Source organism: Schistosoma mansoni, assembly GCF_000237925.1.
Source record: "Schistosoma mansoni, WGS project CABG00000000 data, chromosome 3 unplaced supercontig 0174, strain Puerto Rico, whole genome shotgun sequence".
NCBI lineage: Eukaryota > Metazoa > Platyhelminthes > Trematoda > Strigeidida > Schistosomatidae > Schistosoma > Schistosoma mansoni.
Window position 1 is genome coordinate 49,412 of NW_017386012.1, and position 23,857 is coordinate 73,268.

General features: G+C 38.1%; 2 protein-coding genes across 2 annotated transcripts in view; one reads left to right on the forward strand and one right to left on the reverse strand.

Annotated features, from left to right (window-relative positions):
- The window catches only part of Smp_022140 (serine/threonine-protein kinase rio1 (rio kinase 1), putative), a gene marked incomplete at its 3' end in the record, with an annotated part of 10,084 nt that extends 4,207 nt beyond the window's left edge, over positions 1 to 5,877 (reverse strand). The window contains exons 1-2 of the mRNA XM_018791205.1: positions 5,718 to 5,877; positions 3,314 to 3,801 (exon numbers count right to left, since the gene is read on the reverse strand). Coding sequence (XP_018645587.1) covers positions 3,314 to 3,801; positions 5,718 to 5,856 — 627 coding nt within the window. The 5' untranslated portion in view covers positions 5,857 to 5,877. The remainder of the gene's footprint in view (positions 1 to 3,313; positions 3,802 to 5,717) is intronic.
- Positions 5,878 to 11,909: 6,032 nt separating this feature from the next.
- Positions 11,910 to 23,857, forward strand: part of Smp_022130 (hypothetical protein) — a gene marked incomplete at both ends in the record, with an annotated part of 29,789 nt that continues 17,841 nt past the window's right edge. Inside the window, 3 exons of the mRNA XM_018791206.1 lie at positions 11,910 to 12,012; positions 12,046 to 12,131; positions 19,718 to 19,904. Of these exons, the coding sequence (XP_018645588.1) occupies positions 11,910 to 12,012; positions 12,046 to 12,131; positions 19,718 to 19,904 (376 nt within the window). The remainder of the gene's footprint in view (positions 12,013 to 12,045; positions 12,132 to 19,717; positions 19,905 to 23,857) is intronic.

The window sequence follows — 23,857 nt, forward strand, 5'->3', positions numbered from 1 at the left end:
GATTGATAATTCACAATCATATATGGTAATAAATAATCTGTTGAGAGGTGGTTTTAAACAGAACAAGAACATCAAGGTGGCAGCATATGAATATGCATCAATCTTAAGTATTTTTAATCGCATTATGATTTTGGTCCTGTTTCGGATATTTCTTTAAACTTCATGCATTAAAGTATATTAAACCTTTAAATTCAATGGGTATTGTTTGTTTGAATCTTCCCATTGATTTATTAGGACTGCAACTAGTCAGTCTCTAATTGGCATGTGTGCATACTGTGCGTGTTTCAAAGGCATCTATGATCAAATACTAATGAATTGCAAGTAACGGCTATTTTTAAAGACTGATTTTCGCACCCACAGAGCAAAACATAGTGAATTGCTGTGCAGTATACTTGCACTCCAGTTGGTAGACAGACACTCGCCAACCCGACAAGTGACGTAAGTTGGAAAAGTCAACCGAGCTATTTGAGTCCGTGCAGAAACTTCGTCAGACATCAAGCAATTAGGTCTGTTGACTACTTCACTCTATTTTTAGTTCAAGGGATTAACACAGACCAGTCCTGAAGCAACATTTAACATTTATGTACAAATTTTTCCATTTATTCTTTAGTCAGATTTTGCATTCAGACGGAGGGAAATGCATTCCAACCATTCTTGCATTATTTCTCAAGGGGATTAAAAAGCTTTGCATCTTATCAGCGTCTTTATCAACCAAAACTTTGTTATCGGTGTATCATAAGTCAACAAGTGAATCTCTTAGTAAGAAATCAATTCCTGAAAAATCAGAGGATGAGGGCGTCAACGCTAAGAGAATTTTGATGACAAAGTTACATAAAAATGGAGAGAGCGGACAATCCCGACGAATATATATATATATATATATATATATATATATATATATATATTCGACCAAAATAGGATAACCGCAAGTTACTTGTGCGTTGGCAGGTGGATGATCAACGATGAAAATTAGAAAGATAATCAAAATAATATTCTTCAGCCTGTTGTACTAATTTCATCTAATTTGAAGTGTTTTTACTTGGACTTTCATCCCCACCGTTAAAATTACTAAAAATCTTTTTCGTTCACTTATTCATGTTGCGTTGTGAAGTGTGACAACTTGGAACAGATGCGCATTTGTACCAGGTCCATAAGTTAGGCTAAGGTATTAATTAAACATGGTAGATCGATTGATAAGATGATGAGTCTTCATCAGCTGATGTGGTTGAGACACATTACGTATACGTAACTACCATCCATCTCGACGGGCGATGTTGCCTGGTGTAGTGGTAAGTTGGGGGAAAGCTAAACCAAAACATGGTATTAGTCCATAAATTCACTGATAATTGGGCTGATCCACACCAACAGGTATAAACTACCTGGTTGAGATCTGTGTGACTATCGAAATCAGTGGTTGGACTGTGGGTGACATGGCTCGAAATCGTTCGCAATAGCGTAGGTCCATTCACTACTTGTTTTCCTTTAGAAACTGAGTCCCGAAACCTGTCTGTACCTTTATTTCCCTTTTCTATACTTAATCTTTAGTGTTATTACTACTGATCCTGTTACCCTGGGATTAGTCATGAAATACTTTTATCTCCTTGTGCGCATGTAGTATTGGAAAGTGACCCGATGTACATGTCAGGTTTTACGTTGCATATGATTGACTGCGATCCTTAAGCTGCTAGTGAATATACAAAGACGGAACTGATACTGCAAGAATGTGGACAGGAGTAATTAGTTTTCTAGCTTCTTGAGGGAGTATTTCAGTCTGAATATGTAGCTAATTGAAACAAGTGGACGACACTGTTGTTATACCCCGATAAGGATAATGAATGGTAACTTTTGAGAACTATTTATGGACCAATATGATACATATATCTTTATTGTATAATTGTTAACCAACTAAACTATTCATATTCATTTCCCTCTTATTATAGGCTTTGTTTTGAACTGTGAACTATTGTTATACGATTTACCATTCCTGAATTATGGCCTGTCTATTATCTACTATCTCCCCTATTCATAGACACATTTGGCTGAATCTTGTACAAATGTTGTTTTTTATTTTATGGTACGATGTAGTCAGTTTGATTGGTATATAAACTCAGTATTTTTGAAACATAATGATTCATACTCACAGAGGCTGTTATTGGTGTTTTGGACTTAACTGGCTGGGCTAGGCAGAAGCAGGACCGATAAGTACTCTAGACTGCTGATACGGTTTCCGTGTATTACTAGTCCGATCGACAAATCGCTGCTTTCTGATTGGCGGTCTTATCACGTGCATACGTGAATAGGGCATCCACTCGGCCACAAGTTATAACAACTGTACATTGGTGTAATGAATTAGCAAAATTAGAATGTGATTATGTGAAAATATTTAGACATGCTTTTCATTCTTTGAGCTCTGGACATATATGTATCGGCAAGTTTCCTTATTTAATGTTGAATATATTACCTATTTAACTCGTTAAGAAAGACGCCAGTCTTGGTAGATTAGAAAGTGACGAAATCCGGTCATAGAGCTAGGACGAGATTGCTAAAATACTAGCTCAGTGGAGATATTTGTTGTCTGCTTTGTTTCCTCATATAGTTAAAAAGCATAGTTGTTGAGGCCGCAAATACTCAACACTTCTGACGAAATCACAGAGTGAAGTCTCTAGAGATTGATTTGAAGGGTTAGTAACTTCTTAAGTGTTGCTTCCAAAATAATTTGTGCCCATGTTTTGCTTACTAGTACATAACTCGAAAAATGAACGGATTGATTAGTTTACTTGCTTTGGAATTATTATTTTTAATAATACTGATAACTACGTGGCGAAGACAGTCAAGTCAGTCAGTGAAATGGAACGTAAAACCTGGCATATGTGTTACATAGGTTCAATTCGCCAAACCCCATTAGCACAACGAAATAAAATTGTTAAGATGAATCCCATAGTAGTAGAAGTAGTAATAATACTAGTGGTAACAGAAAAGATTGGGCATCGAAGATACAATTCGAGAAAATGTAGATTAACGGGGAAAAATTTGTGATAAATTCAGAAACTTAGGTGGAAACAAAGAGTGCACCTTCGTTACTGAGATGTATTCCGAACCATGTCACCCAAAGTCTCTAACCATTGGTTACGGTAATCACGGAACCCAAGTAGGTAGTCTGCACAAATGAAAGATTCGTTTAGTGTTTGGCAACATTACTTTCCTATTCCGAATAATCCCTAGAATACTGGATAGTTTTAAAAGCTATAGAACTTAACACCTACGAACAATGTAATACAAAATCTTACTAGTCAGTTTAATAGTGAATACCTACCTGGGAAACATCAATCATCCAGACTTTTCCATCAAGATATAGTAAGTTATATTCGCTTAAATCGGCGTGGACTAAGCGGCACTTTTGAAACAATGTTCGTATATCATGAATAACTTGAAAATACAAAGAAGCCCAATCGGGGGTATCTTTGCAATCGCTTTCTTGAAAACAAACATCCTTCAACTTTGGGGCGGGAATACCATCCTTTCCGACAAACGTCATCAATAGGACAACGCCTTTCAAACGTAGAGGTTTGGGGGCACTTATTAAACCCGATTGATTTATTCGGAGTAAATTACGATATTCTTTTTCACTCCATTTACATACAAGCTTCCAAGATGTTGACTTTGAGTAACCATGACGCATTCTAAAATCACCCTTTACGTATTTATCGCGAGATTTAAATGGCATTATTGATGTCATATAAACTTTGATAGCGAAATCCACATTATCTTTATTTTTTACATGATATATGTTCGCTTCTTTCCCTGAAAACATCGAAAAAATAAGTAGTAATCAAACACTTGATGAGATAAAAGTGGAAAACCCCAGTAGTATGTAGTGAAAGACGGGAAAGGCGTAACGCTATTATTAATTTGTCGGCTGATTTATGCACCCAGTTTAGAGCTATATATAAACTAAAAATGTTCCACTAAAAAGTTTGACCAAATGTAGAAAACTATACGTAGCTTTTCTGTCCTCTTGCCTATTAAGAGGTTAACTATCTCAGCTATATGATAAAACAGTGCAATCTTCTGAGTTGAACGCTAATAAAAAATCTTGGTCAAATCACAGGTATCTAAGAAAGCAGTGGCAGTTGGTAAACCGAATACCTATCAGAACCAAAGGATTTCACAAACTTGAACTAACTAATAGGGTAACAATTTTCAGCTGTGGAGTGAAACAGGCTGGGACCTTATAGGTGACCTTGATTGAGGCGGTGAGAAACCATGAGTCACAACACAGGAATGAGACTATATCTCTAAAACACCTAGTATATTTTTTTTCTTCTGACGTCTTTTCCCTATTTCGCGTTTATATTGCCGAAAATTCCTCGGGCAATAACTATGCTCAGTGTAATATCTAGGAAACTATTGTATTGTGTATTGCGACTATGCTATTTCCATCTGCACTTCTTTGTTTAAAACACCACTGTTATTGTATTTTAATAACGAGATCGTGGGTGAAACAAACAGTATCAATTCAACAAAGCAACATAAATTACCAACTTTCATAACCATACACCTCCAAGTAGCTGAAAAACCTTGACGAACTAATGTGATATTTTCCCACGTAACACTATACTGTAGTAAAAACTCATGTCAACGAAACAAAATTTATCTTGATTATTTGCACACCACAAACGCGGCGTGCGAATAATTTACATGAATAAGCAGTAGGTATCAGGCAACACAAAGAAACAAATTTAATAATTGGGGTCTAATAAGAATGGCTTGCTTTTCTAAATATTTTTTTGAATTTCATACTTACTTGTTGTCACAAAACGAATTATCAGCAAAATCGAAAGTGTGGAAACTAGGAATAAATTGCCAGGAATATGAAATAAGCCCGCAGTTTGTGTCCTGACTTATATTATTGCCCACAAAGAGCGTCAGGTAAAATTATTCGCTGATGCATTTGCAACGGAAATAAAAAGCAGTCCCGGTAAATTCTAACAAAAGTGTGGTGATGCAATTAAATAACCATGACGATTCGTATAACTACACAATAGGTGGAGTTATGTTACTCAAAGTAATGGAACATGAAGATCTAGGAATCTAGCGACATAAAAACTACGGGTAACTGCAAGGCTGCTGCTGCTATCGAAGGCTCAAGGGTATTATGGGCTATTTGTAGGTTTTTTCAGTACATGGACGAATAAATGTTTAGAGCATTATATCCGACTTTCCTGAGACCGCATTTGGAATGTGAGGTTCAAGCAGCGAGTTCTTATCTCAAGTATGAAGTGGATATTCTGGAACGGGTTCAATGACGAGGGACTAAGACGTTGAAAGGTCTCTCTGATCTATCTCATGAAAGACTGGGATACAAAATTTGTTTCCGTTATCTTGCAGCAGATTACGAGGTGAGCCGACATTGGCTTATCGTATACCGAATGATAGCCTTGGTATAATTACGTTTTATATTCTCCTTTTATTTAGGACTGATCATTTGATAGGACATTCGAAGAAAACTCAAAAACCGAGATTAAATCATCTACGTCTGGAGTTTAGTTTCTCACACCGAGTAGTGAATTGCTGTAATCATCTACCAGAACACGTAATATCAGCAACTTCTGTCAATATATTCAAAACGATATTGAACCTTTACAGTGTTACAAACTGTAAGGATTAATATAAGTCTATAAACCTCCTACTCTTACTACTGAAGACTGGAAACTTACCTGTACTAATACACCCATTGACTTCACTAAATATTTCCTGATTCATCATTTTGAATAGTATGGAGCACGATCTTCTGTCGAGAGCATGATCAGTCGTTGCCTTGTCGCTTTTATCTTTTAACTTCCTCTCATTTTTCATTGAAAAATCGACTTTGCTTTGAAATTTCTGCATATATAACTTAGTAGCGTTGTTACTTTCACCATCACTTTCTGAAAGATCTAAATTATCATATGCTTCATCCAACGAAGACCATAAACTCATAGTTCTTGAAGAGATACTCAAAGTCATGCGTAGTAACGCACTGTCTTAAACCATGTGACCCTCAAACTTCACTCTGCAAAGGAGGATCGGTTCAAACGGTTCAAATGGTTGTGGACGGAATAGAAGAAGCTTTCGTTTAATGGGCTTCCGTGTCTAGTAGTTTTGGATCATCAATACCTCCAGTCAAGAACGATAATACAGAAAAAAGAAATTGGTAAGTCATAGTAAGATACTATCCTCAGTCCTTAAGAATAGGTCAAGTTGCCTCTTGAAAGACTCCTCGGAAGTCTTTTGAACTAGCTCAGCCGTCCGCGAATTCTAGCTTTTGACTACTATTAAGGGGTAGAAGTTGTGTCTACAGTCCATTCTGCGGTGTTGTGTCTCCAGTTTCTCGGTGTTACTCTTAAGGTTTGTGTTGGAACGAAGCCTAAGTAGGTGTTTAAGTTGATATCCAAAAGTGTTCAGGATGCTGTAGATCATTAGAATGTCACCTCTAAGACGCCTGTATTCAAATGGATAAACGTTCAGTAATTGGATGAGCTCTTCATAAGGCTTGAATTTGTGTCGTCGAACTAATTTCGTGACTCGCCGTTGTATACGTTCCGAAGTGTCTTTACTCTTTTGGAGTAGAGGAGGAAATAATATATTTCCGTACTTTAAGTGGGGAGGAATAAAACTGTGGAAGATTATGTGGACCTGGCTGAAAATGCGCTCCAATGTTACCAGTGCGATGTTTGCTCGAAAGGCATTTTAGTCACAGTCAGAGTATGACTTCAAATCGTAGGCTATCAGCATTCTTTAATCTTTTTCAACTTAAGATACTGTAGAAAGGAGTTAACTAAGTTTTAACTGTAGTCTCAGATGGACTACTTTACACCTCGAAGCGTCAAATGTAAGTCCGTTGTCATTTGTCTAAATTTGAAGTCGAATAACTCCCTCCTGAAGTGCCAGTATATCCTCTTGGGTACTTATCTCTCTCCAACTATTCACATCCTCGGCAAAATTAACAAATCTGACCATACCTGCTGCTGGAGAGCATTTATATAAATCAAGAAAAGAAGAGGTCCCAGTACTGAACCCTGGGGGACCCCACTAGGACATTCCATAGCCCGAGAGGAAGTGAAGTTAACCCTGACCTTAAAGTGTTGACTTTTTAGATATAAAGTGATCTAGTCAATTAGAGGTGGTTCGATATCCAATCGTTTGATTTTATTTATAAGACATGTGATTGACCCTATTAAAGGCTTTTGAGAAGTCAAGGTAAATGATGCAATCAATTTGTTCCTTTAAATCTTAGTCTGGGTGGAAGAAAACTTTCTCAGTTGCAGAGAGCAGTAACACTTTTAGGTGACTTCTAAAGACTGAAGAGCAAAAACAAATCAAATAATAATAGAAGTGATCAGGGAGTTCAAATAGTTCGGACTTCGATCTTCAATAGTATGGAGAGAAGGCCAGACAATCATTATCTATACTCGCAATCTGTAGTTCTATGAAGATCAGACCTCAATCTTAATATATCAAGAGAAGTTGCAGATATTATGTCTTCGATTAGATAATTCCAGTAATTCACTACCTGATGTGGGACACAAAACTCCTGAAGTAGATTTGGTCCCGGTTTTTGAATCGTCTCATAATGACCTATAATGACAGACGGAAGTAAGGAATAAGATATATGGACACCAAAATCATCTTTCATTATACGGCCAATCAGTATTAAGTCACCTCGTAACCTTCGGTAAGATAATGGAAATAAGTTGAGGTGTCACAGACTGTCTTCATAAGACGGAATGGAGAGACCTCTTTCCACTTTTGTCCTTCGCAGTTGGGCCCGTTCTAATATATCTAACATACCACTTGCTTCGCTCATCACATTGCATTTTCCTCTCCTCAGGGAAGAAATAATCTGGGGGACATTTCAATTGTTAACTGAATAATCATAGTTAAAATATACCAAGTATGCTCCGTATGCAATATAAATATATGTATACAAAAGTAAATTTATTTCACAAGTAGGAAATCACTACCCATTCTCAAAAAGCGAGAAAAATAATGTAGACAAAGTAGAAGCAACCGCTTAACAGGCTTTCTGGTAGAAAGGGATCGTCGACGCTCCTTGGCATGGAATAAGGTATACCTAATAGGCAAGAGAGTGTAAAACGTGAAGTGATATCCTTCAATTTCTGCAGAACTAATGAAATCATTGAGCCTTCTGCTAGGAAGCTCGGCAGAATATGCCCAAACTATATCTTTTCGTAGGGAGTCCCATAACTTACTGAATTGAACTGCCAAACGTTTGCATGAAATTACGTATCAGCTTCCCCGTATTCTGTCATCAGTTGATATTCTTCTAATGTTGACTTAGGACTCAAACCTATCAGTGGTTTATTTCGGTGAAAAAATTCACAATCAATATAACAAGTCAAGATCATATCCTCTCTGATCTCTGTATACTACGCTGGTTGTGAGTTAAGAGCTTTCAGACGAGTTAAATATGATCTTTCTTAGTGCGAGTACCTTTCAAATTGTTTTTCTTTGAACACGTCCCTAGTGGATGACATCATTTTTCAGGTAAGAAGACATAATGTGAGAGGTATTGCTAGACGAGATTTCAAGTAAACACTTGAAGCCTTTTAAAATAAATGTAGATTAATGATATTAGGTGCCCTATAAGGGAACCCCTGGTGTGAGTATCTTATTGGTTGCAGAATATCTATGGTCACAGACAACTAAAATATCTCATGGGAAGAGACCCATGTAATTTTTGTTGGCAGAATGTGTGATACTGAAATCTTCCAAGAGCATGATTGCTTCTCACCATTAAGACTCTGCATTTATTAGGTTGCATGAGATTTTTGATATTTTTGTCAAGGACTTTACGTAAATCTTCTGGAAGAGTAGAGATGTGGTTTGGACTAAGTATCTTCCACCATGTCATAAAACCATCTGCTTAAATGAACGTTTGAGAGCTTGAAGGATCAGCCAGGTCACCAGTGAGAAGTATGAAGTGACATAAGGATCGAGACTTATGCATCTCACTTTTCATGGAATAGATTTCGCCAACTGAAAGTGCTATTGAACGGCATAAATTCACCTATCCTAACTATAACTGAAACTTTGCTGGTCAATGGCTCAAACTTTACTTTAAAACCGTTGGGGTGCGCCTTCCTAAGAAGTGGTTAGAGTAAATGTTGAAGTGAGTGGGTTCCTGAATAAAAAATCATGCATGGCTCTTTGCTCGTAGGTCCCAAGAAAACAGGACTTGTGAAGTCACCGTTTGTGTACCCGTTATTGAGGTTTTGACATCTGTACTGAATATCATTCATATTAATAAACTTGAAGTGGTATTGGTTCTGACCAGTCAATCCTCAAAATTGGAAGGAAGCAATAATTAGCCAGTCTAGAAAACGGATGACTTGTTATTTTAATATTCAGCGTTTCGTTAGGCACATAAACAAAGAGGCTTTACTGCATAATACGGAAACAAATCGAAGCTCGGGATTAAACTGTTTAAGCACATAATAGTGTCATCATTCGATGAAGGAAAATGGGTAATGTAATGCTTACATAAAATATGGAAAAACGAATTTTAACTTCTAAATATAGCGTTTATGATCACATTGCAGGTTACCGGCTAGCCATGGACCTATCACTTTTGTCTGTTACGGGTCAATATTCGGTCCCTAACTATCCCTCACTTAGCTTACGTACCAGTATGACCTAACCAACAAAAAGATCATACAGGTAGCTATTTTATGTCATATGTCAGGGAATGATGTTTAGAGAGGGAATAACATAGCTCTTGGAAAGATCTTCCGCATTTGATAAAGAGAAGATTGTACCTCAGCAAGACAAACCATTCTGATGGACTTAAGTTTTCTAGTAAAGCCTTTGTTTAGTTGTCTTTCCTAGATCTCACATTAAAATCAGGAGGTTTCGAAATCAGTTGTAGGGGTAGAGATTGTATCATTAAACGTTTTAGTGATAAAAGGCAACTAGTAGACGTGAATGAGACATTTGCGTTAACGAAATTTATGAGGATCAAGCTTTTGAAGGGTAAAAATCAGGGTTTCCCAAATTCACGTTCTCTTAATGATTTATTAAAAGTCTCACATTTGTCTATTACGTGCTTGATATGTGGTAATGAAAGTAAAGTATGATTAGTCATTGGGCGTGGACAGACATGTACTTAGCCCATTGATCATTAAATATGTGGCTTCCTTTCCTCTCACTGATTTCTACCCCGCACTCACTGAGAATGAATGCAGTATTATCTAGTCTACACTCTGGTACTCTATTCAGGGTCTCTAATCCTGGACCTGATATGACGTGAATAGCATCATCATACTTCTAACGCATTATTGTAATATACCAATGAGAGAAAAATACTTCAGAATCACCCGTCATATCGATGCTGATGACATTAAAAGTATTTACTTACTTACGCCTGTTACCCCTCGTGGAAGAGCGTAAACCGCTCCCCAGAACATCTGGTTGGCGTTTTTTTGCAAGATGCTTTTCTACGGGATGGGTTTACTGACTGCACATCGAACCCTTCTCCTTTACCCCGGTTTGAGACCGGCATTAACTCTAAAAGAGAGGCAGGAGTTGTGACATTAAAACACCTAGGTAGATATAAGAGTGATAAGGTCCTGTCATGCTGATATACATATACCTCATTTTATCTACAGAAGAAACCAAACTAGTGGCTTAATTAGTCTTTATTCAGATAGTGGAACAAAACAGTTGGAGCACAAGGTTTTATTTTCAAACATCCATAGTTTTCAACACTTAATGTAAAACATTAGGAAATATCGTGCCTACACAAAATAAAGATTTAGATGCATACTTGAGCTAAAATGTTTCGACATTAGTCACATGGTTTTGGCCGACTCTCAACCATCTAACCTAAGTTGTTACAGTTTGACTACATGAAAATTTGACTACATTGGCTTAGTACGGGGGATCGGTAAGTAAATGTAATCATAGTGCTCAAAGTAATTGTTTATAGAGATTTAGAAATCATAATTATTAGTAACCTTTTAGCCCTGGGTGACTGTAAGGTTGCCGTCTTTCACAAGCTCTCCCATCATTCACACATTGTACTTGATGTTTGTCAGGACTCATTCGGGGTGTGTCCTTGCTTTAGGTAAGAATCAGATATGCTAGATTAGGCCCAAAGAAGAGAGACCAAATAGGTGAAAGAAGTATCTGGCCTGCCTTCTGAAGATGGATTATAACTTTTCGGCCTATTTCATCTGTCACACCAGGGAGATGGTATTATATCTAAGCCTCTTATTAAGCCTCTAGAATAATCGTGGAGATTATAACACAACTGGCAATTTACTATAGGATGATGGTATGCTGAATGGTGGTTTCTCTGTGGTGGTAAACGCATCCCTAATATAATTAGTCTTGTAGTTCTTCGAAATTAATGTTTACCTCATTAGTTTTGCTGAACACATTCTAGCATCCCCACTAGATCACTCTTGGCTATTCCGAGCTATGCGCCCCTCTCAACAACTAGTAAGCTTCGATCAAAAGCTTCCGAAACATCGAATACTTTTGAAGTCTTTCTTCGAATTCCTTCATTTCTGGCGTCCGCATTGACCAGGTTTGAAATATTTAGATCATAAAGCTGGTACGGACAAAAGTGTTATGAATTTCTGAGTTTCCGTTACACTCATTTCAAAATAACACGTCTTGTAACAGAAATTTTACTAACCATGTCTCTAATCAATTAAAAAGACGTCAAATGTACACAGAGATTATGCCTTCATTGCAAAGCTGAAAAAATAGAAAACATTTAATTTTCATTTAGGAGCTGAACTAACAGCGAACGTATACAGAAAATGGCGCTACATTGTTCGATGGCGCTACCCCGGAGTTCGTATAATTTAACGCGTTTTATTTGTCATTGATTATTAATTTTCATGGCTGGAAAAGGGTCAAAAGGATTCGCTTTGTTTCAAATCAATAGTCAAGATGTGTGGGATGCAGATGATCGTGAATATCTGAACATAATATCACCCAAAGGTTGTTTGTCAATTGATTTGTTATTTGTGTTAGTTGTACAAAAGACAGCACAAAAGGTTCTGGATATGCACAGACAAGAGTCGGCTATCGCTAAAGGGCAGGATGACGGAGACAGAAATGTAAGGCTGAGAAAATGCTACTTTTTATGATTTTGGCCTTATACTTTGAGAGATCCATGTGGTGTCAAATAACGATATATTTGTACATATACCAGAGTGACGTGTTTCTTCCCTTTTTTATGCACTTCCATTTTTAATGTTTTTTACCGATTATTTTTTACGTAAACTGCAGTTGTAGTTGTTATATAGTCTCCCATATTACCCATATAATTGATTGCTTTCTATATTTTATAACGTAATTTCTGGATCTCTGTATGAAGGCATCTTCTCCATCTATAGTTCCGAGACACCTATAAGTCGTACCTAGCGGGGAACCAAGTTGGTGCTGTTTGTTCATGATATTCGTACGCAGGTATTTTTTTTTAGCTGAATTTAAACTACTGGTTCCGATTCTGATTTGTGCAGTCAGAACAAAAGGCCTGCGGCCTATGTTATTCCTTTTTTAGTATACTTCTATGAGTGTCTAGTTTCTTGAATGAGTCAGCTTAAAGTGCGGACACCTCTGCTTCAGGTAACAGGTCCCAAGAATTGATAACTGAAAACATGTATGCCACGGTATTTTGTTAGTTTTCTGACTTTTCTATTCTCCTGCTTTACTCTATGGAATTGCATGGGTAGCTGCCTTCTGTACGTTTTCCAAGATATCAGAGTCACCTTTCGAACTGGCTTACAGCCTGAACGCAGTTCTCAAGCTTAGTTCTGGTCAAGGTTGTGTATACTGTAGTGAACATGGTAGTATCTAACTTGGTGAATGTCCGTCTTAAAGCACAGAGGGTTCTAAACCTCTTAGCTACAACCTTGCAGCAGTGGACCGTGGTCTTAGGATCATGTCTCATTGTCACTCCAAAATCCTTGTGAGACCGGATGACGTACAGGCACTTCCCCTATGCTGTACCTATTTTATATATGCATCCCCAATGTGTTTGTAGACACATTTCTCCGCATTGAAACGAATCATCCACTTTTTAGACTAGGTGATCGGAATATCTAATTCTGTCTAAAGTGCATATGCACCTGCGTCTCCCGTTACTTCTCGTTAGATTTTTACTTCCTCAGCGTTTAGTAACATTGGGGACTCAACCATACTTGGGGGGTTCGTTTACATACAGTATAAAAAGTAAATGACCTAGGACAGAGCCTTGCGGCACCCCATTAAGTGCTGGTTTCCAGGAGGAGCACTTGGAATTTATTCTTACTTTCTGTCTGCTACCTAGCAGGAAGTCCTTAAGCCATTTTAGAGGTCCGACAATACCTAGACTTTCCAGCCTTAAGAGTAGTTTATTTGTTGGCACCGTATCAAATGCTTTGCTGAAGTTTATGTAGACAACATCCTCTGGTTTTCCATCATCTAGGGCCTCTATCTATCACTCTCTTGCTACAAGGAGGTTTTTTGTGCAAGATAATCCTTTTCTGAAACCATACTGTTCGCTGTTTAGCAAGTTGTTGGCTTCCACGAATGTCATTATAGTCCTTTTGACTATCCTTTCCAGTATTTTGACTACAACACTGGTGAGGCTGACAGGTCTGTAGTTTGATGGAAGTTGTCTCGATCCTGTTTTATGTATGGGATTGACGATTGCATTTTTCCAGTCCGTGGGTAACACACCTTGGTCAAATGACATATTGAATATCACAGTCAGTGGGGCTGCAATATGTTGTGCAATATATCTCAGGATGTAGTTCATCCGGCCCTGTTGACTTTTCCGTGTCTGTAGTGCCAAGAGCCTTTAGTACATCGTCTTGATCAAAGTCCACAGTGAGCAGACGGTTTGTTGACTTTGTGTTTGGGTTTAGTTCTCCGTCTAGATGAGGTTCCCGAGTGAAAACTGTCCCAAAATAGTTTGCCATAGCCTCTGCTTTTCCTTGATCGTCCTCTATTAATTGGGATCTACTCCCTCAATCAGGTTGGGAATCCAATGATGCATCCTTGTTTTGTAATTTATGTACGAGAATGGTCTCTTAGGTTGCTTGAGTGCAGATTGTGCTAACTGCATTTCATATTTCCTCTGAGGTTCCCGAATTTTAATTATACACTTGTTTCTTACCGACCTATAACTTTCTGTAGTACTTACTGTGCCAAGGCTGATGGCGATATGCTAACATTTCCTTTGTCTTAATAAACGTCGAATATCCCGACTTATCTAGGGATGACCATGTTTCTTCTTCTTTGGGACTGTCCAGGGTATATATGGTTGAGTTACGCGATTGTATAACTGCCTGAAATGTGTCGATACCTCTTCTACTGATGACTCGGAATCAAACTCCCAGTTTTCAGCCGATGCTGCAGAGTTGGTCGCCTTCATGTCTTCCTTCTATATGTTAGGACGAGCCGGCGCAACTTTGACAGGACATCTCATCCATGAATTTAAAGATGACTGCATGACCACTTCTCCACAAAGGTGGGAGAAAAGGTATTTGACTGACATCATCACCATGTATGAAAATTAGGCCCCCAAATTCCCTGGTACGGCCGAGACTGGGGAGAGTCCGTTCTCCCTCTCGAAATGCTCTCACATGGCCACGCGTATATAGCCTCTGCCAGGGAAGTCCTACTCATTGCCTTCTCGTAGCGGTGGTGTTGTTTACGAAATTAAGAGGACGAAAAGTGAATGTCCGGCGCTTTAACCGGGTTGGTGGACACGGAAAGTCCACCTAGGGGAGTTGGAAAACCCTGATTCTAAACCAATGGTGCACATGGGCTCCAGTATCCTGATGGAACGAATGGCGTATGAACCAATCGCTGGTCACCGGCTATCATGGGACTGCATCTCCTTACGATGCTCCACTGCCTTGTGGATCAGATCTTTAGATCAAAGGCTCCGAGTGTTGCCCCCTAAGAAAACCACCTGTTTCGCTTTGGGCACCCGGGCAGTATCACATACTTCATACAAATCAAATGAGATTTGTGTGGCGTATATGTATTTGGTGCCCCTTTGTACCAATATTTATGTTTAAATCAAATAAATAATAAAATAGATCCAATAGAGACGAGGAGTTTTGTAGATCATATCTGGTGGGATCTCTAATATGCTGGAATAAAGCTAGAGCGATTGTGGTTTCTAAAAAGTTACAATCAATTGATGTTGTTGATGACCCTACTTCTAAATTTACCCAGTTTATATACGGTACATTAAAGTCGCCTACTATAAGACTTTTCACCCTATTACACCTAGACTTAGGAGGAAGTCATCCACTAAACATTCTGGACTGTGGTATACTACAACTAAATATCTCGCTGTTCATATTTCGGCCTGCAGTGTACCAGTTCACATGTCCCTGAGTCGTGTGCCACTGTCTCTGCAGTTCGTATGGTTAAGATATTTTTCGTATACAGGATAACACCTTCACCCCTATGGCTTAATCTATTAGCCATACTAGGTAAAAAAAAACCAAGCAGTCGAACTTCACTATCATACACTGCTGATGTTAACCATGCTTTTGAGATGGCAATGATATCAGGGTTTTCTGTGTCCATCACTGTTTTTAGCCACGCCATTTTATTTTGTAGGCTGGTAGCATTTGTATGGCCCACCACTAATTCTTTAAAGAACTTCCTCTTATCACCCAGAGTGGCTTTTCGGAAGATTCTTTTTACTTGTGAGAAATAACTAACCTGTCAGCGGGGTCCGTTATGACAAGCTATGGAGTTTTGTTTCCTAAAGTCTCATCTCTGCAGTCCTATTTGGCGTCAGGCGCGAAGGTCTCACTCTGTTTCCTTACTTTTATTCTTTTGGGTATAACTGTAGGGCCAATCATTGACCTTATGTCTCTTGACCACACCATTCACACCGCTGAGGCTTTGCTCCCCATATTATGTTTGGAGTTGATATATTAATCTGGAACTGAAACCGTAGACTCACGTACCTTAGTGCTGCCTATGATTTGTTTCTTCTCAGCGTGCGTTTTCTTTTTTCTTGTAACCGTGCCTACAACGGTGTGTTTGTTATCCGCTACGCTATTGGGATCCACTTTGGTAGTCTCATCCAAACCCAAATCCGGGCTCATGATAACGCTCGCTACTTTCCCGAAAACTAAAACCTACTCATGTGCTGCTGGCTGTTTATCTGAGAGCATCTTTCTAGCTATATTCGGCAGCTCAATCGCCTCACGAATTAGCAGAAACTTTGTAGAGCTGCATGCCTTGCACAGCCAACGTGATAGTGGCTTGCAGCACCTTTTATATGCAGCTGGTGTGTGTCCGGTGCACGTGTTTTGATACCACTTGTTGCAGTTGTCACATTGCATTCCTCTGCGGGTATGAATCATTATATTTCAAACATACTGAGTTTATATACCAATCAAACTGACCACATCGTACCATAAAATAAGAAACAACATTTGTACAAGATTCAGCCAAATGTGTCTGTGAATAGGAGAGATAGTAAATAATAGATAGGGCATAATTCAGAAATGGTAAATCATATAACAATAGTTTATAGTTCAAAATAGAGCTCATAATCAGGGGGACATGAATATGAATAGTTTATACGATAAGAAATATATGCACAGCATTGGTTCATAAATAGATCCCTAAGTTACCATTCACTATTCTTATCGGAACACAACAGATACTAAAAGATGTACTCAACGGAGAAAAAGGTACCACTTCCGTTTTTGTTTCCTTATTCAAATCGTACAGATGATAAATTACTTTAGAAAAAAGCATACTCTTGGCGATTACTTTAACTGAAATAAATTCAGAAGGGAATTTGTGGAGATTTCAGTATTTTTCAAAGTTGAAATCATGAGTCAATTGAAGCTAGACCACCATCGAAAACCTGGAAGCACTGGACGGCCGTTTCGTCCTATTATGGGACTCCTCAGCAGTGCGCATCCACGATCCCGCTCTCGTGAGATTCAATTAAAGCGAAAAAAGTAGTCTTGATGTTGTTTCATTTAATTGTGTTTAAGATGTAAACCATGAATTTGGTTCTAATTTACTTGTGAACCTCTAAGTACGCTCGATAATACTAAAAACCAAATCGAGCCAGTCTATGAATAGGTTTGTGGGGAGACAGTAATTCATTAATTAGGGTTGTTTTATGGAAAATTTGAACTTTTAAAGCTTCATTATGTCACAAATATATAAATATATATTCCTTTGTCCACTAAGCCTCCTACTTTCTGATGTTTTGCTGAGTCGCAAAGGCCAGAGATTGATGCTTCCTGGGAACACCTCCTGCGTTGTCGTAAATCTATTGCAGGTGCAAAAGGTCAAGTTCACTATGTATTAGTGCAAACAACTGGTTCTTTTTTTGCAAAACCTGGTTTTATGAGTTGGGAACATTTAGCGTCCGTGTTCAATTATCTTTATGCCCTAACGGTCGTTCATAAACAGTATTTATACATAGTGAATATATAATCTTTGGTGGTTTGATCATGTTTAATGCATGTTTTGGCTGGTTTTCTGTCGAGTAATGTTCGTCGACTATGGTCCTGGGTAGAAAATTGAGAGGGACTAAATCTGTTATATAGCACTGTGGAATAACGCATAGTTGTATTGAAAACTGTCGGTCCATCATCACCCCTAGGTTGGGGTTTCAGACCCTAAAGCTCAGTACTTGTTAGTGTACCAATTGGTTGATAATAAGAACTGGTGGTTGTCCCACTGTAGTTTTCTATCATACATATATTATATATAAGATGTCTCTTCAGTCTTTATTAGTAAGAGTAGGAGATCGAGCAACGCATATCAATATTCTCAATTTGTAGGACCGTAAAAATCCAATCTCGCTTTGAATGAATCAACCACCAATATCCAGTGGTATTTCACTATTTGTTTTGTTTCAAAGAAGATTTTCCTTTTCTATGTTTTACAGTCCACTGGCTTGGTTCGCCTTGTAATAGCATTTACTACACTGACGCATTTTTCCCTGTTAGTACCCATGCTGCCTGTGCAGCCACCATCAACTTTCTTGTTGGCCATTGACAAAAACCCATCGCCTCCTTGGTCAGTAATGTCCTACTCGAACAGGGAAATACGCAAGACCAATAAGAAGTTAGACTCCAAGCATCTTTTGTATGAGGTGGGATTCAAACGGGTATACATTTCGTGGAACCACTTGTTACACTCATCACACTATTCCTTTAACGGGAAAAACAATTAGACCGTCCACATTTATGAGACTAGCCGACCATTGCAAGAAATCCACATAAAATTTACCCTATGTATATACAAAAACCAGAGACTGATATGATAGTGTAATATCTAGCAGACTAAAAGAAAAAAATCGACAAAAATACATAAGATCCCATCAGGTGCAAGAATCAACCAAAAACAGAGTACCACAAAATGAATTTGAATATCTAAAATTTAACTGAAATAATTCAGATTAGAATCGACCAAGTATTCTTTTGATGCTATAAACACATAAAAGCAAAGCTAACTCAACAAGTTTTGAGACCACTCCCTTTTTTAAAGCACACTAAAGTTTGTCTTCTGTTGAGATGAAATCAGAGTCATGGTTTTACTCATCTTGTATAGGTTAATATATGCTATTATTTTTCTCTGTCGTTTTGTTCATTGCTTTTATGCTCTTCACTCTTAGTTCTTTACAATATTATTGACTTGCGTTTCTAGGCACATTACTTGGTGCTGTGTTGTACCAAGCCGTTCTGTGTCATAAATTATTTATTTAAACACAAACATTGGTACAAGGACATACTAAATATATTCGCGCCACACTTCATCATTCGATTTGTATGAGGGCTGAAATACTGACCAAGCACCCAAACTGAAGCAGGTGGTTTTCTTTGGGGGTCACTCCCCGGCCTTTGACCTGGAGGTCTTATCTGAAAGGCAGTGAAACAACGTTAGGAGATGCAGTCCCATGGTAGCAGGTGACCAATAATGGGTTCATACGCCATCTGTCCCCTCAGGACCCTGTAGTTCATGTGCACCCTCCGTGTCCACCAACCTGGTTAAAGCATTGGACATTCGCTTTTCGTCCTCTCATTTCCTTAAACAACACCGTGATAAGGCAGTGAGTAGGACTTTCTTGTCAGTGGATATATACGTGTGGCTTTGTGGGGGGCATTTCGAGAGGGACAGTTGAGTCTCTTCACCCTCAACCGTACCAGGGCATTTGGTGGCTCTTGAAACTAATAATTGAAAACCAACAATTACTTCTTTTTTCTTTGTTATAAAGTGCAGCAACTTCAATTGCTACATAATTATACCAGGTTTTAATGTGTCTTCACATCGTCACGTTCATTCCAAATGTAATGCAGCAGTATCCTAGCCCTCAAATCAGATTATTTGTGTGGTGAATATATATTTGGTGCTTCTTTGTACTAATGTTTGTGTTTAAATAAATAAATTAGTCATATTACAGAAATTGACAGTGTTTATTTACTTGGCGAACGTGTGCATTAGGTTTGTTCAGCATTGCGTCTAGCCCCAAGCCAGGTATTTTTCGATTTGCTATGATATGTTTTATGAGGACTGTATTTTACTCGTACAATAATTTCGCCGAAATATATATGGGTATTATGTAATTGCCAGTGCCTGGCATTCACTTAAAACTGTTACCTTTGTCCCTAATATCTTACATACTTTATCAATCTATTCTTTCTCTTGTTTTCAGATTGAATCTCTGGATGTTAAAAATTCACTCGTACTGCCATATGACAAACCCCCGAAACATGCTCCTGGTATGGGTGTGAGATTGAGAGCAAGTCCTGATGATTTTCCTGTTGCTCATCGAAAGCTGTTAGATCAAGGTCGGACCCAACGTTTCAATACGTGTATCAACTCAAGTATAACAGATTTAGGTATGTGACATTGCTTTAGTTCTTTGTAAAGCTTTGTGTTTGTTTTAACTTTGAAGCTTTGTAACAAAAAAAGCATTTTCGACCTTTTATAAACACCAAAATAAATGACACAAGCTTCTGAGAATATGAAAATCTCTCACTTTACACGTTGATATTACGTTAGTTACCATGAGCACGTGCGTAGAGAAGTTTGGAAATTCGTTTCTTTCTCTCTAAATTGTCCCATAAATTTACTGTTTTAGGACTTTGGTTTTACTGATCTCTTAGACGGATTGATTATATTCTCACTAAATTAAAAGTGTGGAAGCAAACATCTAACCGTAAAACTGAACTACTGGATGTGTAAGAGGGTTTAAGAAGATTTAATTCTTAACTACTTTTAGATTTAGGATCCTGAAGAAACAAATGCGATATGAATTTACTATGATCACCACCTGTCAAAGGAATACATATTTTCTATTTGTTCCGTAGACTTGTGGTTTGAGCCATTAGGTTAAAAACATAAAAGTTATCTCGTAATAAAATTGAATTTAGGAGACTGAGTAGTTTCACTACCCAAACGGAAAAACGTTGCCTACAGATGAGAATTAGGTATAACTTGCTTTAAAAATACAGTTCGAAAACTCATTTTGTATTCCATAATGTTTCGTTTCTTTTCTTTTTGTGTTTGAACATTTTTATTTCTATACTCTCTGTACTCTCTGCGGTTAGTCTTTACCCTAGAATCACGTATCACTTCATTCCTTTTGAAATGTTTCTTGTTTGTAGTCGCCAGTTGTCATCGAATTTGTCATCCGATCCAACTATTTTAAATCTATGTATACTACTTAAAATTGCTGCTTTCAAATCATATACATTTTCGTGGCTTTGGATTTATTGACCAAATATTTAACCGTCGTTATGTTCTGATGCACACTGATGTCTTTGTGTTAGTGTTCTTTATCCCTGAGGTATCACTAAGTTCCGTTAATCGAGATCTCCTGTAGCGACATTCCATTAAACGGTATAAAAAAAGCATGCCATTCACTAAATAGCTCTTGCTCAATTGTAACTGTTAATTAACTGTCTTCTGAACTAGCCATCTGAGTGGTCATTTTTTCTACGCTTTATTTTTATCTATTCACTTGAACGTATAAGCATTGGTACAAGGGGGAACCAAATACATATGTGTCACACAATAACTATGAGGTTGTGAAGAGATAGAGAATGTAAAGTGCGTATGATAAAAGAAGAACAACAACGAACAGAAATTAGTGTATTAGTGTGAAATAATAATAATAATATTAATAATAATAATAATGAGAGAAACAGTTCAGTTAACAAAACTAAAACCTGAAAGAGTTCTTTCAGTTAAAGAATTTACGTTCATTTTTATGTCGGAAGTAAAAGAAAGCTACATCAGGACCGCCACTAACTTCTATTCTGAGGCATGTCTGATAACGTCTCAAGCCATTGTATTGCACTATCTCTAGGATCCCCGACCAGGGAGTCATGAAGGATCAACAGAAGCCATTTCTGTACAGCTTTCTTTCATACTACGACACCATGTCATACACTGACCACCTCTCCGCCTTTACCAACCGGTCCCAACGTCGGCAAATAATGCATGACGTGGGATTCTCTGGAACGACATTCGTAGGACATGTCCAAGCCACTGAAGTTGGTGTTTCAAGATAGTGATACTAATTGAATTATCGTCTCTGTGCCCGAACACACGATGCTGAACCTCTGCATTACTAAAATGATGTCGCTACTAGATGTCAGCAATCTTTTGGAGACAACGATGATCAATAACAGAGAGTCGTCTAACATCCTCAACTCAGAGAGTCCAGGTTTCACAAGCATGGAGCAAAACTGCTCTCAACGACATGTTGCAAATCCGACTTTTTACAGCCAGACTAATACCACGAAGACACGAAAGATGATCCGGATTGGCATAAGCCGCTCTGGCTTTCATTATACGTGCGTTGATCTCATCACTCACACCACTACTAGCATTTACACAGCTACCCAGTTACACGAACTTCTCGATTACTTCTATTTGCTCATTACCCAAGGTGAGTGCACGTCCTTGACCCCGCCGGTTGCTATTTTCAACAATGTATTGAGAAGACGTAGTTAATCTAAAAGCGGTGATATCTTTACGTTACATATTTCGAACAATCTAGCCACATATACTCGTCACGGCATTTCGTATGAAAACCAATAAAAGTCAATTAAATATAGGTTCAATAAATATAAAGCGATAATTGGAAATAAAGGAGAAAAAACCAATATATATATATATATATATTGTGGAAATAATAGATTGTCACATTATCCTAAACCCTACAACGAATTAACGATTACTAGGACAGATTCAATATTAAAGCAAACTGCTTCTGGACACATAGAGGAAGTTTGAGTTTTCTTATAACTGAGGCATTCTACAAACTGAAGAATGCGTCCTTGACAAATTCTTAACAAAGAGTTAAAAGCTGTTTTAAGGCAAATCGTATGATCTGTTTTGATTGTGTTGTGCAATCGATGAGTATAGTTTTGCTATTCTGTCAACCAATCGGGGTTATCTGAATATGAAATTGGTTGATATTGCTCATCAATTTCATATTCGTCAAAAAGGACAAAAATATCCTAATGGCTAAATGTTTTAATGTCTTAAAAGACGTCCAGAGTAGATTAAATATTGTGTTTTCAAGTCCGATAAAGATTTAGGTGTTGTGAATAAATGTGACTATAAGGAAAAGAAGTTCGTGGTAGTCCTCGGTCAAGTGATTTTAGGAAATTGTAAACCAGAGTAAACTGCAATCTAGTGAAAAACACTTTTGAACATGAATATTAATACCAAAGAGGAACTTAATATTCTAAATCCTATGGGATTTAAACTGTCAAATTTGTACGGATTATCTAAAGTTCACAAATCCAGTAGTTTCTAAAGATCAATATTATCTATGTGCAGTTCACCTGCACTTGAAATCGTAAATTAGTTGACAAAACTGCTATACCTATCGCACAACAAATTATATAAGTTTTCGTTAAAAGATACGTTTGAACTTACTGATCTTCTTAATGGCATGGGTATTAACTCTTTATTTACGAATATGAGTGCTGTTAGAGATATGAGAACGGTTATCATTCTCCGGTTGCCTATACTGTGGATAAGTTCTTTTAGAGGCACCTTTGACGTTGCCCCCAAATGCCCTGGTACGGCCGAGAGTGGGGAGAGTCTACTCTCCCTCTCGAAATGCTCGCACATGGCCAGCGAATATATAGCCTCTGCCAGGGAAGTCCTACTCACTGCCTTCTCGTGGCGGGGGTGTTGTTTACGAAAGTGAGAGGACGAAAAGCGAATGTCCGGCGCTTTAACCGGGTTGGTGGACACGGAGGGTCCACCTAGGGGAGTTGGAAAACCCTGATTCCAAACCAATCGTGCACATGGGCTCCAGTATCCTGATGGAACGAATGGCGGACGAACCTGTCATTGGTCAACGGCTACCATGGGACTGCATCTCCTCACGATGCTCCATTGCTTTGTGGATCAGACCTTTTGGTCAAAGGCTCGGGGTGTGGCCCCCTAAGAAAACCACCTGCTTCGGTTTGGGCACCCGGGCAGTATCACAGCCCACACACACAAATAGTGTGGCGCATATGTACCTGGTGCCCTTTTGTACCAATATATATGTGTTTAAATAAATAAATAAACCTTTGACGAACAGATTGTTAAAGTTAACCTAGTCAATAACCTGTATTCTTAAGCATATCTCGCATTTGATAATTTGTACAGACTCAGATTTTTCTTTCAACCTTCTTTTTTTCATTACTTTATTTTCGCTTTTTTGGTAAAGGAAAGAAAAACTTTCACTTATCGCTTTATATTTATTGAGTCAGTCAGTCAGCTACAACGTGGGACCAGGCACATTTATGCATCGGTCCAAGTTGCCATACCTCGTTAGCAC